We start from the raw sequence: 14,599 nt of genomic DNA on the forward strand, positions 1-14,599 counted from the left end.
GGATATTACAGTGAAAGGAGAGAAAGATGCTCTGGCGCTGAACATTGTCGTGAAAGACGAAGAGGAGGATATTACAATGAAAGGAGAGAAAGAATTATTCAGAATGAAAATGGAGGAAGAGGAGGCTGTTTTAGTGAAGGAAGAGAAAGAACCGTTTCGAGAGGAAGAGGATGCTGTCTCAATAAAGGTGAAGGAGGAAGACGTTTTGGGAGTGAAAGAGGAGGAGACAGAATATCTGATTAACACCAGTGAGTACTGTCTTCAACAGGGATACAAACTATGCAGTTATTGAATGTGGGGATTTTAAGGGGCATTCTACTGAAGTTCTACACTTGAATATGTTGTTCAGTACTGTATAAATTGTTAAAGGGTCAATCTGCCATTGGTTCATATATTTTGGGGACTTTTAGATTATGTATTAAATTATCCATGTGGTCTATATTAAACTGCACCTCATCTATTGCAACAGGCTTTTAAAATTCAATATTGGAGCATAATTTCTTCATAAAATATCGAAGGGACACAAAATACACCTGTTTCGTGCAACAACCCTTTCACATTTGCATTATATGCCAAGTTGAGATATATTAATGCCTCGTCTAAGACCCTATGATTTTAAAATAAAGTTCAATAAGTTCAATATCTGTTTGATGTTCTCGTTCACACAGGAGAGAGACATGACTATTATGGATCCTCTGGGGAGCCTCAACAACATCCTGATGCTGACGAGGCAGAGAAGAGTCTCTCCAGATCAGAACACCAGATGGTACAGCTTGGTCTGGTCTAGCATACAGCTTGCTCTATCTGGGGCTGGGTTTCTGGAAAGCACTTTATGACAACAGTGACATCAGCATCCATAATGATATGTGTCTGTGTTCCCTCTTTATGGTTACCAGGACAACGATAGCCCTTCCTCCCTCCCGGAGTCCCCGTGTCGAGCCTCTCCCGGTAGCACCTTACTGCTGGGTATGAAGAGGTTGTCTGTGCTGCTGGTGGACTGCAGGAAAACAAAGGGGCTGAGTGGAACTGTGAGAGGAGGAGAAGAGAGGAAAGGATCAGATTTGACTCATCAGAGTAAGTGCTGTAGTTTAGTTTGAACAAATGAAATAGATCTGGTATCTGTTACCAGGACAACCAGCAGAGTTCTGTTAGTTTTGGGGTGGCAGGTAGCCTGGTGGTTGGAGTAGTCTGCTGGAGCGTTGGACCACTAACCGATCGAATCCCCGAGCTGACAAGGTAAAAATCTGCCGTTCTGCCCCTGAACAGGGCAGTTGACCCACTGTTCCTAGGCCGTCATTGTCAATAAGATTTTGTTCTTATCTGACTTGCCTGGTTAAATAAAGGTTAAATATAAAATAAATATAAAATAACAATAAAAATAGTTGACATGAAGAAAACTGGTATCTGTTACCAGGACAACTAGCAGAGTTCTGTTAGTTGACAGGAAGATAGACTGGTGGATATGGATGTTATGAATATCATAACACTGAAAAAGGATTCTGCCAATGAAAAGAGAGAAACCAATAGACCATATAAAACCTTGATGAAAGTTAGATTTAGAGAGAAACCAATAGACCATATAAAACCTTGATGAAAGTTAGATTTAGAGAGAAACCAATAGACCATATAAAACCTTAATGAAAGTTAGATTTAGAGAGAAACCAATAGACCATATAAAACCATAATGAAAGTCAGATTTAGAGAGAAAGTTTCAAAAGGAGCATGTTTTACAAAAACATTTTCTCAAAACATTATAGATGTTACATTGTCTGTCCCAGTCAACCCCCCCCCCCCCCCTTTCTTTACTAGACTGTAGAACAGGCAAACTAAACTCCAGACACTTCTATGTGGTCTGTATTGCTTCATTAACATCTGATCTTCAGGACTTGTTAAAAAAGGCAAATATATATTTTAAACTCTCAAAAAGCCATGAAATATGAGTGAAAAGCTTTTCTTGTGAGTCAAAAACTGAAAAATTGGGCGTGCAAAATTATTCAGCCCCCTTAAGTTAATACTTTGTAGCGCCACACACCCAATTTTTCAGTTTTTGATTTGTTAAAAAAGTTTGAAATATCCAATAAATGTCGTTCCACTTCATGATTGTGTCCCACTTGTTGTTGATTCTTCACAAAAAAATACAGTTTTATATCTTTATGTTTGAAGCCTGAAATGTGGCAAAAGGTCGCAAAGTTCAAGAGGGCCGAATACTTTCGCAAGTCACTGTATATACTGATATATATACTGATATATATATATATATATATATATATATATATATATATATATATATATATATATATATATATATATATATATATATATATATATATATATATAGACTATATATTACACCAACTCATTCCAGGTGTTTTTCTTTATTTTGACTATGTAGAATAATAGTGAAGTCATCAAAACTATGAAATAACACATAAGGAATCATTAAGTAACCAAAAAAGTGTTAAACAAATCAAAGTATATTTGAGATTCTTCAAAGTAACCACCCTTTGACTTGATGACAGATTTGCACACTCATGGCATTCTCTCAACCAGCTTCAAGATGTAGTCACCTGGAATGCATTTAAACTAACAGGTGTGCCTTGTTAAAAGTTTGTGGAATGTCTTTCCTTCATGTGTTTGAGGCAATCAGTTGTGTTGTGACAAGGGGGGGGGGGGGGTATACAGAAGATGGTCCTATTTGGAAAAGATCTAGTCCATATTATGGCAAGAACAGCTCAAATAAGCAAAGAGAAACCACATTCCATCATTACTTGAAGACATGAAGGTCAGTTAATCCGGAAAATGTCAAGTTCTTTCAAGTGCAGTCGCACAAAACATCAAGCGCTATGATGAAACTAGCTCTCATTACTTTAAGGACCACCACAGGAAAGGAAGACCCAGAGTTACTTCTGCTGCAGAGAATAACTTCATTAGAGTTACCAGCCTCAGAAATTGCAGCCCAAATAAATGCTTCACAGAGTTAAATTAAGAGACGCATCTCAACATTGGATCCAAGATGGCGTAGCAGTAGGACGTATTGTCGTGTTGTGTCCCTTGTATATATCGTTTGTTTTCGTTTTTTTTTCTTCACATATCTTTAAAACTTTTTGCTGAACCTCAACTTCTTCTAAATACTCTCCTGCAACCCGCCTCACCCAACGTAGCTATTTTTCCTAAAGTATTTATATTTACTTCGGACCTTGGAACCCCTCAACTGAAGCTAGCCAACGAACTACCAGCTTCAGCAAAACATTGCTAGCGGTCTTCAGCTAACCGGTCATCAGCTAACCTTTAGCTCGGAAAGCTCTCGCCAGTTCGAACAACGCGACTCTAACCAGAGCATAACGGACCTATTTATTATTTTATTTTTCATCCCCGGATTCCCATCGCAAACGGAACATTTTGAGCTCCTGGGCTACAATATCCAGACCCACGACCGGTCCATCGATGTCACTGCATGAAGAGGAATAAACAGATACCCCCATCGCGACGTCCCCAAAGGCTAACTCTCTAGCCCTTGCTATCTCCTTGCTTGCAAATTCGGCCTGCTAACTGCTAGCTTGTTTAGCCCGGTCCGCTAACTGCTACCGTGTTTAGCACCGTCTACTAACTGTTAGCTTGTTAGCACAGGCCTGCTAACCGTCTGAATCGCCGCGTCCCAAACACTCACTGAACCCATATTTACTTTCTATCCCTTTTCGATTTTTAATTTGTTTATACCTTCCGGTAACCTGCCTCACCCAATGTGATACGGAACCGCTATTATCTTTACATTTTAGAACACACTCAAGAACCTCCAGAAGCTAACCAGCTAACTGGCTACAAGCTATTTGGTCATTGTTAGTTTTCTAACCTGGATAACACTCGCCAGTCCAGCTTCCCTGCCCCATCCACCGCTGCCCCTTGGACACTGATCACTTGGCTACATAGCTGATGCATGCTGGACTGTCCATTAATCACGGTAATCCATTCTGCTTGTTTATGTTTTATCTGTCGGCCCCAGCCGCACTTAGGCTCTGTGTGTAGTTAATCCGACCCTCTCTGCCTAATCAATCGCCATTCTACCTGCTGTTGTTGTGCTAGCTGATTAGCTGTTGTCTCACCTACTGTTTTAGCTAGCTCTCCCAATTCAACACCTGTGATTACTGTATGCCTCGCTGTATGTCTTTCTCAAATGTCAATATGCCTTGTATACTGTTGTGCAGGTTAGTTATCATTGTTTTAGTTTACAATGGAGCCCCTAGTTCCACTCTTTATACCCCTGTTACCTCCTTTGTCCCACCCCCCACACATGCGGTGACCTCACCCATTACAACCAGCATGTCCAGAGATACAACCTCTCTCATCATCACCCAGTGCCTGGGCTTACCTCCGCTGTACCCGCACCCCACCATACCCCTGTTTGCGCATTATGCCCTGAATATATTCTACCATGCCCAGAAACCTGCTCCTCTTATTCTCTGTCCCCAACGCCCTAGGCGACCAGTTTTGATAGCCTTCAGCCGCACCCTCATACTACTCCTTCTCTGTTCCGCGGGTGATGTGGAGGTAAACCCAGGCCCTGCATGTCCCCAGGCACCCTCATTTGTTGACTTCTGTGATCGAAAAAGCCTTGGTTTCATGCATGTCAACATCAGAAGCCTCCTCCCTAAGTTTGTCTTACTCACTGCTCTAGCACACTCTGCTAACCCTGATGTCCTTGCCGTGTCTGAATCCTGGCTCAGGAAGGCCACCAAAAATTCTGAGATTTCCATACCCAACTATAACATCTTCCGTCAAGATAGAACTGCCAAAGGAGGAGGAGTTGCAGTCTACTGCAGAGATAGCCTGCAAAGTAATGTCATACTTTCCAGGTCCATACCCAAACAGTTCGAACTACTAATTTTGAAAATTACTCTCTCCAGAAATAAGTCTCTCACTGTTGCCGCCTGCTACCGACCCCCCTCAGCTCCCAGCTGTGCCCTGGACACCATTTGTGAATTGATCGCCCCCCATCTAGCTTCAGAGTTTGTTCTGTTAGGTGACCTAAACTGGGATATGCTTAACACCCCGGCAGTCCTACAATCTAAGCTAGATGCCCTCAATCTCACTCAAATCATCAAGGAACCCACCAGGTACAACCCTAACTCTGTAAACAAGGGCACCCTCATTGACGTCATCCTGACCAACTGGCCCTCCAAATACACCTCCGCTGTCTTCAACCAGGATCTCAGCGATCACTGCCTCATTGCCTGTATCCGCTATGGAGCCGCAGTCAAACGACCACCCCTCATCACTGTCAAACGCTCCCTAAAACACTTCTGTGAGCAGGCCTTTCTAATCGACCTGGCCCGGGTATCCTGGAAGGACATTGACCTCATCCCGTCAGTTGAGGATGCCTGGTCTTTCTTTAAAAGTAACTTCCTCACCATTTTAGATAAGCATGCTCCGTTCAAAAAATGCAGAACTAAGAACAGATATAGCCCCTGGTTCACTCCAGACCTGACTGCCCTCGACCAGCACAAAAACATCCTGTGGCGGACTGCACTAACATCGAACAGTCCCCGCGATATGCAACTGTTCAGGGAAGTCAGGAACCAATACACACAGTCAGTCAGGAAAGCTAAAGCCAACTTCTTCAGGCAGAAGTTTGCATCCTGTAGCTCCAACTCCAAAAAGTTCTGGGACACTGTGAAGTCCATGGAGAACAAGAGCACCTCCTCCCAGCTGCCCACTGCACTGAGGCTAGGTAACACGGTCACCACCGATAAATCCATGATTATCGAAAACTTCAACAAGCATTTCTCAACGGCTGGCCATGCCTTCCGCCTGGCTACTCCAACCTCGTCCAACAGCTCCCCCCCCCCCCCCCCCGCAGCTACTCGCCCAAGCCTCTCCAGGTTCTCCTTTACCCAAATCCAGATAGCAGATGTTCTGAAAGAGCTGCAAAACCTGGACCCGTACAAATCAGCTGGGCTTGACAATCTGGACCCTCTATTCCTGAAACTATCCGCCGCCATTGTCGCAACCCCTATTACCAGCCTGTTCAACCTCTCTTTCATATCGTCTGAGATCCCCAAGGATTGGAAAGCTGCCGCAGTCATCCCCCTCTTCAAAGGGGGCGACACCCTGGACCCAAACTGTTACAGACCAATATCCATCCTGCCCTGCCTATCTAAGGTCTTCGAAAGCCAAGTCAACAAACAGATCACTGACCATCTTGAATCCCGCCGTACCTTCTCCGCTGTGCAATCTGGTTTCCGAGCCGGTCACGGGTGTACCTCAGCCACGCTCAAGGTACTAAACGATATCATAACCGCCATCGATAAAAGACAGTACTGTGCAGCCGTCTTCATAGACCTTGCCAAGGCTTTCGACTCTGTCAATCACCGTATTCTTATCGGCAGACTCAGTAGCCTCGGTTTTTCGGATGACTGCCTTGCCTGGTTCACCAATTACTTTGCAGACAGAGTTCAGTGTGTCAAATCGGAGGGCATGCTGTCCGGTCCTCTGGCAGTCTCTATGGGGGTGCCACAGGGTTCAATTCTCGGGCCGACTCTTTTCTCTGTATATATCAATGATGTTTCTCATGCTGCGGGCGATTCCCTGATCCACCTCTACGCAGACGACACCATTCTATATACTTCCGGCCCGTCCTTGGACACTGTGCTATCTAACCTCCAAACGAGCTTCAATGCCATACAGCACTCCTTCCGTGGCCTCCAACTGCTCTTAAACGCTAGTAAAACCAAATGCATGCTTCTCAACCGTTCGCTGCCTGCACCCGCACGCCTGACCAGCATCACCACCCTGGATGGTTCCGACCTTGAATATGTGGACATCTATAAGTACCTAGGTGTCTGGCTAGACTCTAAACTCTCCTTCCAGACCCATATCAAACATCTCCAATCGAAAATCAAATCAAGAGTCGGCTTTCTATTCCGCAACAAAGCCTCCTTCACTCACGCCGCCAAACTTACCCTAGTAAAACTGACTATCCTACCGATCCTCGACTTCGGCGATGTCATCTACAAAATTGCTTCCAACACTCTACTCAGCAAACTGGATGCAGTTTATCACAGTGCCATCCGTTTTGTCACTAAAGCACCTTATACCACCCACCACTGCGACTTGTATGCTCTAGTCGGCTGGCCCTCGCTACATATTCGTCGCCAGACCCACTGGCTCCAGGTCATCTACAAGTCCATGCTAGGTAAAGCTCCGCCTTATCTCAGTTCACTGGTTACGATGGCAACACCCATCCGTAGCACGCGCTCCAGCAGGTGTATCTCACTGATCATCCCTAAAGCCAACACCTCATTTGGCCGCCTTTCGTTCCAGTTCTCTGCTGCCTGTGATTGGAACGAATTGCAAAAATCGCTGAAGTTGGAGACTTTTATCTCCCTCACCAACTTCAAACATCTGCTATCTGAGCAGCTAACCGATCGCTGCAGCTGTACATAGTCTATTGGTAAATAGCCCACCCATTTTCACCTACCTCATCCCCATACTGTTTTTATTTATTTATTTTTCTGCTCTTTTGCACACCAATATCTCTACCTTTACATAACCATCTGATCATTTATCACTCCAGTGTTAATCTGCATAATTGTAATTATTTGCCTACCTTCTCATGCCTTTTGCACACAATGTATATATAGACTCCCCTTTTTTCTACTGTGTTATTGACTTGTTAATTGTTTACACCATGTGTAACTCTGTGTTGTCTGTTCACACTGCTATGCCTTATCTTGGCCAGGTCGCAGTTGCAAATGAGAACTTGTTCTCAACTAGCCTACCTGGTTAAATAAAGGTGTTCTCAACTAGCCTACCTGGTTAAATAAAGGTGTTCTCAACTAGCCTACCTGGTTAAATAAAGGTGTTCTCAACTAGCCTACCTGGTTAAATAAAGGTGTTCTCAACTAGCCTACCTGGTTAAATAAAGGTGTTCTCAACTAGCCTACCTGGTTAAATAAAGGTGTTCTCAACTAGCCTACCTGGTTAAATAAAGGTGTTCTCAACTAGCCTACCTGGTTAAATAAAGGTGTTCTCAACTAGCCTACCTGGTTAAATAAAGGTGTTCTCATCTAGCCTACCTGGTTAAATAAAGGTGTTCTCAACTAGCCTACCTGGTTAAATAAAGGTGTTCTCAACTAGCCTACCTGGTTAAATAAAGGTGTTCTCAACTAGCCTACCTGGTTAAATAAAGGTGTTCTCAACTAGCCTACCTGGTTAAATAAAGGTGTTCTCAACTAGCCTACCTGGTTAAATAAAGGTGTTCTCAACTAGCCTACCTGGTTAAATAAAGGTGTTCTCAACTAGCCTACCTGGTTAAATAAAGGTGTTCTCAACTAGTCTACCTGGTTAAATAAAGGTGTTCTCAACTAGCCTACCTGGTTAAATAAAGGTGTTCTCAACTAGCCTACCTGGTTAAATAAAGGTGTTCTCAACTAGCCTACCTGGTTAAATAAAGGTGTTCTCAACTAGCCTACCTGGTTAAATAAAGGTGTTCTCAACTAGCCTACCTGGTTAAATAAAGGTGTTCTCAACTAGCCTACCTGGTTAAATAAAGGTGTTCTCAACTAGCCTACCTGGTTAAATAAAGGTGTTCTCAACTAGCCTACCTGGTTAAATAAAGGTGTTCTCAACTAGCCTACCTGGTTAAATAAAGGTGTTCTCAACTAGCCTACCTGGTTAAATAAAGGTGTTCTCAACTAGCCTACCTGGTTAAATAAAGGTGTTCTCAACTAGCCTACCTGGTTAAATAAAGGTGTTCTCAACTAGCCTACCTGGTTAAATAAAGGTGTTCTCAACTAGCCTACCTGGTTAAATAAAGGTGTTCTCAACTAGCCTACCTGGTTAAATAAAGGTGTTCTCAACTAGCCTACCTGGTTAAATAAAGGTGTTCTCAACTAGTCTACCTGGTTAAATAAAGGTGTTCTCAACTAGCCTACCTGGTTAAATAAAGGTGTTCTCAACTAGCCTACCTGGTTAAATAAAGGTGTTCTCAACTAGCCTACCTGGTTAAATAAAGGTGTTCTCAACTAGCCTACCTGGTTAAATAAAGGTGTTCTCAACTAGCCTACCTGGTTAAATAAAGGTGTTCTCAACTAGCCTACCTGGTTAAATAAAGGTGTTCTCAACTAGCCTACCTGGTTAAATAAAGGTGTTCTCATCTAGCCTACCTGGTTAAATAAAGGTGTTCTCAACTAGCCTACCTGGTTAAATAAAGGTGTTCTCAACTAGCCTACCTGGTTAAATAAAGGTGTTCTCAACTAGCCTACCTGGTTAAATAAAGGTGTTCTCAACTAGCCTACCTGGTTAAATAAAGGTGTTCTCAACTAGCCTACCTGGTTAAATAAAGGTGTTCTCAACTAGCCTACCTGGTTAAATAAAGGTGTTCTCAACTAGCCTACCTGGTTAAATAAAGGTGTTCTCAACTAGTCTACCTGGTTAAATAAAGGTGTTCTCAACTAGCCTACCTGGTTAAATAAAGGTGTTCTCAACTAGCCTACCTGGTTAAATAAAGGTGTTCTCAACTAGCCTACCTGGTTAAATAAAGGTGTTCTCAACTAGCCTACCTGGTTAAATAAAGGTGTTCTCAACTAGCCTACCTGGTTAAATAAAGGTGTTCTCAACTAGCCTACCTGGTTAAATAAAGGTGTTCTCAACTAGCCTACCTGGTTAAATAAAGGTGTTCTCAACTAGCCTACCTGGTTAAATAAAGGTGTTCTCAACTAGCCTACCTGGTTAAATAAAGGTGTTCTCAACTAGCCTACCTGGTTAAATAAAGGTGTTCTCAACTAGCCTACCTGGTTAAATAAAGGTGTTCTCAACTAGCCTACCTGGTTAAATAAAGGTGTTCTCAACTAGCCTACCTGGTTAAATAAAGGTGTTCTCAACTAGCCTACCTGGTTAAATAAAGGTGTTCTCATCTAGCCTACCTGGTTAAATAAAGGTGTTCTCAACTAGCCTACCTGGTTAAATAAAGGTGTTCTCAACTAGCCTACCTGGTTAAATAAAGGTGTTCTCAACTAGCCTACCTGGTTAAATAAAGGTGTTCTCAACTAGCCTACCTGGTTAAATAAAGGTGTTCTCAACTAGCCTACCTGGTTAAATAAAGGTGTTCTCAACTAGCCTACCTGGTTAAATAAAGGTGTTCTCAACTAGTCTACCTGGTTAAATAAAGGTGTTCTCAACTAGCCTACCTGGTTAAATAAAGGTGTTCTCAACTAGCCTACCTGGTTAAATAAAGGTGTTCTCAACTAGCCTACCTGGTTAAATAAAGGTGTTCTCAACTAGCCTACCTGGTTAAATAAAGGTGTTCTCAACTAGCCTACCTGGTTAAATAAAGGTGTTCTCAACTAGCCTACCTGGTTAAATAAAGGTGTTCTCAACTAGCCTACCTGGTTAAATAAAGGTGTTCTCAACTAGCCTACCTGGTTAAATAAAGGTGTTCTCAACTAGCCTACCTGGTTAAATAAAGGTGTTCTCAACTAGCCTACCTGGTTAAATAAAGGTGTTCTCAACTAGCCTACCTGGTTAAATAAAGGTGTTCTCAACTAGCCTACCTGGTTAAATAAAGGTGTTCTCAACTAGCCTACCTGGTTAAATAAAGGTGTTCTCAACTAGCCTACCTGGTTAAATAAAGGTGTTCTCAACTAGCCTACCTGGTTAAATAAAGGTGTTCTCAACTTGCCTACCTGGTTAAATAAAGGTGTTCTCAACTAGCCTACCTGGTTAAATAAAGGTGTTCTCAACTAGCCTACCTGGTTAAATAAAGGTGTTCTCAACTAGCCTACCTGGTTAAATAAAGGTGTTCTCAACTAGCCTACCTGGTTAAATAAAGGTGTTCTCAACTAGCCTACCTGGTTAAATAAAGGTGTTCTCAACTAGCCTACCTGGTTAAATAAAGGTGTTCTCAACTAGCCTACCTGGTTAAATAAAGGTGTTCTCAACTAGCCTACCTGGTTAAATAAAGGTGTTCTCAACTAGCCTACCTGGTTAAATAAAGGTGTTCTCAACTAGCCTACCTGGTTAAATAAAGGTGTTCTCAACTAGCCTACCTGGTTAAATAAAGGTGAAATAAAAAAAAAAAATAAAAAAAAAACATCAACTGTTCAGAGGAGACTGCATGAATCAGTCCTTCACGGTTGAATTGCTGCAAAGAAACCACAGCTAAAGGACACCAATAAGAAGAGACTTGCTTGGGCCAAGAAACACGAACAATGGACATTAGACCGGTGGATATCAGTCCTTTTGGTCTGATCAGTCCAAATTTGCAATCTTTGGTTTCAAACGCGGAGTAGGTGAATGGATGATCTCCGTATGTGTGATGGTGTGCGGGTGCTTCGCTGTTGACTCTGTCAGTGATTGATTTAGAAGTCACACTTAACCAGGTTGGCTACCACAGGATTCTGCAGCGATACGCCATCCCATCTGGTTTGGGCTTAGTGGGGCTTTAATTTGTTTTTCAACAGGACTATGACACAAAACACCTCCAGGCTGTGTAAGGTATATTTGACCAAGAAGGAGAGTGATGGAGTGCTTCATCAGATAACCTGGCCTCCACAATCCCCCGACCTCAACCAAATTGAGATGGTTTGGGATAGAGTCGGACCGCAGAGTGAAGGAAAAGTAGCCAACATGTTCTCAGCATATGTGTGAACTCCTTCAAGACTGGTTGGAAAAGCATTCCATGTGAAGCTGGTTGAGAGAATGCCAAACGTGTGCAAAGCTGTCATCAAGGCGAAGGGGGGGCTACTTTTGAAGAATCTAATATATATTTTGATTTGTTAAACACTTTCGGTTACTACCTGATTCCTTATGTTTATTCATAGTTTTGATGTCTTTACTGTTATTCTACAATGTAAAAATTTGTAAAAGTAAAGAAAAACCCCATGAATGAGTAGGTGACTCCAACATTTTGACTGGTAGTGTACATAAAATTCCATGGCAACAGCTCCAGTGGACATTCCTGCAGTCAGCATACCAATTGCCGGCTCCCTCTGAGACATCTGGCATTTCTGTGTGACAAAACTGCACATTTTCGAGTGGCCTTTTATTGTCCCCAGCACAAGGTGCACTTGTGTAATGATAATGCTGTTTAATCAGCTTCTTGATATGCCACACCTGTCAGGTGGATGGATTATCTTGGCAGAGAATACATGTTCAGTAACAGGGATGTCAAATTTGTGTACAATTTTGAGAGAAATAAGTTTTTCGTACGTATGGAACATTTCAGGGATCTTTTATTTCAGCTCATGAAGCCATGGGACCAACACTTTACATGTTGTGTTTATATTTTTGTTCAGTGTAGTTTCTATCAGTTTTAGAAACATATGATGATGTCATAGTGAATTCATGTGAATGAACAAGCCCTTTCAGACTTTATAATATGGCTGTATATAAACTTACTATATATAGTTACTATCAGTTTTAGGAACATCTACCCAAAATATTTCACCTTCTTATTTTTCACTTTACCCAAAATATGACATCAGCGCTAGTCAAAATGTTGAAAATCTGAACGTTTAAATAAGAAATTGGTCCTTTTAAACAGCATGTGTCGAACCCTTTCAACAACAGGGAGATGTTACTGATGTGCTTTGTGTCAAAGCACGTGCTTTTGCCGCCAATGTAAAAACAAAAACCCGCACAAAATGACTTCTTTAGTTATTTTATGTTTAAGGAAGTGTGTAGGTCACATTCTGTATCATACAGCTATGAAAGTTATATATTTAGAACCACCTGCTGATTGGAATCTAGCAATGTCTGTGTCTTCAGTGTCCTAGAACTGTTTAGTTAACTAAAGGTTGAATATTTAAAACCACCTGCTCGGTTGGAATCCAGTGACGTCTGTGTCATAGAACTGTTTTGTGTTCTGATTTGTAAAACATGTCTTCAGTGTCCTGGAACTGTTTCGTTTTTTGTGATCTGACTTTTATAAAATATTATTAGTAATTACCAGGAAGCTAAGTCACACCAAGATTGTTCAAATTTGCCTCAGATTATTGAGGGATCTGATTAGGATTTTACCCTCGTAGCAAGGCCGTTTTGTCATGTGGAGGTTTTGTTCAGGTCTCTATTTAAGTGAACACTCTGTCTTTGGCAGGAGAAAGACCAGACTCAGAGGAACCAGAGCCAGTGAAGTCCAAACCAGCAAGACAACACCTCTGCTCCCAGTGTGGAAAGAGTTTTAACCAGAAAGAGCACCTGAAAAAACATGAGAGAATACACACAGGGGAGAAGCCTTACCACTGCTCCCAGTGTGGAAAGAGTTTTACCCAGAAAAGCAACCTGAAAAAACATGAGAGCATACACACAGGGGAGAAGCCTTTCCAATGCTCCCAGTGTGGAAAGAGTTCTGCTCACTTATGTAAACTGAAAACACATCAGAGAATACACACGGGGGAGAAGCCTTACCACTGTTCCCAGTGTGGAAAGAGTTTTGCCCACTTATGTAACCTGAAATCGCATGAGAGATTACACACAGGTGAGAAGCCTTACCCCTGCTCCCAGTGTGGAAAGCGTTTTACCCACTCATGTAACCTGAAAACACATGAGATATTACACACAGGGGAGAAGCCGTACCCCTGCTCCCAGTGTGGAAAGAGTTTTGCCCACTTATGTAAACTGAAAATACATCAAAGAATACACACAGGCGAGAAGCCTTACCACTGCTCCCAGTGTGGAAGGAGTTTTACCCACTTATGTAACCTGAAAAGACATGAAAGATTACACACAGTCTGAACAGTAGAACAGTAGAACATAGGATAGATGTAGGCTGAACATTTTTAGAGTAAAAAGTCTTTGGTCCTAGGGGGAAGATCAGCTTTAATATTGAACTTAGATTGTAGCTTCCATCAATGTAATTGTCTACTTCATTTCTAATCCCCCATATATGTTTTTGTGTATATATATATATATATATATATATATATATATATATAACATGTGTGTGTATGTAAATACTGAACAAAAATATGAACACAAAATGTAACAATTTCAAACATTTTTACTGAGTTAAAGTTCATATTAAGGAAATCAGTCAATCTAAATAAATTCATTAGAGGCCGAATCTATGTTTTTCACATGACTGGGAATACAGATATGCATCTGTATGGTCACAGATACCTTGAAGAAATGGTAGGGGCACGATCAGAAAACCAGTCAGTATCTGATGTGACCACCATTTGCCTATAGTTGATTGTGGCCTGTGGAATGTTGTCCCACTCCTGGGTAAAATGATCTGTTTAAGTCATTAGTAAATTGTTGCGTGTTCTATATCCTGTCAATCATTTATTCCTTCATAAACAGACAACATGTGTACGTAAACACGTGTGCAAGGGCCCCTCTAGGTTCACAACCTCTTGACCATTATGGTGGAATTATTGTAATCAACATTTCTTCAAAACAAGTCAACTTTATTATTTAAATTACTGCAGTAATGGAGCTGGAGGTGATCACTGAGAAGTCAGCGATCTGGTTTGAGCCACAGCGTTTTATATCACCCCTGGAGGTGATCACTGAGAAGTCAGCGATCTGGTTTGAGCCACAGCGTTTTATAGCGAAGTCCATCCTCCTTCAGTCTACATGACAAACACCAGATGTATGGAATGGG

General features: G+C 41.9%; 1 protein-coding gene across 1 annotated transcript; it reads left to right on the forward strand.

The window, feature by feature from the left end:
• Window positions 1-11,289: 11,289 nt before the first annotated feature.
• LOC118940064 (gastrula zinc finger protein XlCGF49.1-like) lies at window positions 11,290-13,908 on the forward strand. The gene is made up of 2 exons (XM_036948290.1): window positions 11,290-11,302; window positions 13,139-13,908. The coding sequence occupies exons 1-2, from the start codon at window positions 11,290-11,292 to the stop codon at window positions 13,726-13,728; spliced, it is 603 nt and encodes a 200-aa protein (XP_036804185.1). The 3' UTR covers window positions 13,729-13,908.
• The last annotated feature ends 691 nt before the right edge of the window (window positions 13,909-14,599 follow it).

This window comes from Oncorhynchus mykiss, chromosome 17 (assembly GCF_013265735.2).
Source record: "Oncorhynchus mykiss isolate Arlee chromosome 17, USDA_OmykA_1.1, whole genome shotgun sequence".
Classification (NCBI taxonomy): domain Eukaryota; kingdom Metazoa; phylum Chordata; class Actinopteri; order Salmoniformes; family Salmonidae; genus Oncorhynchus; species Oncorhynchus mykiss.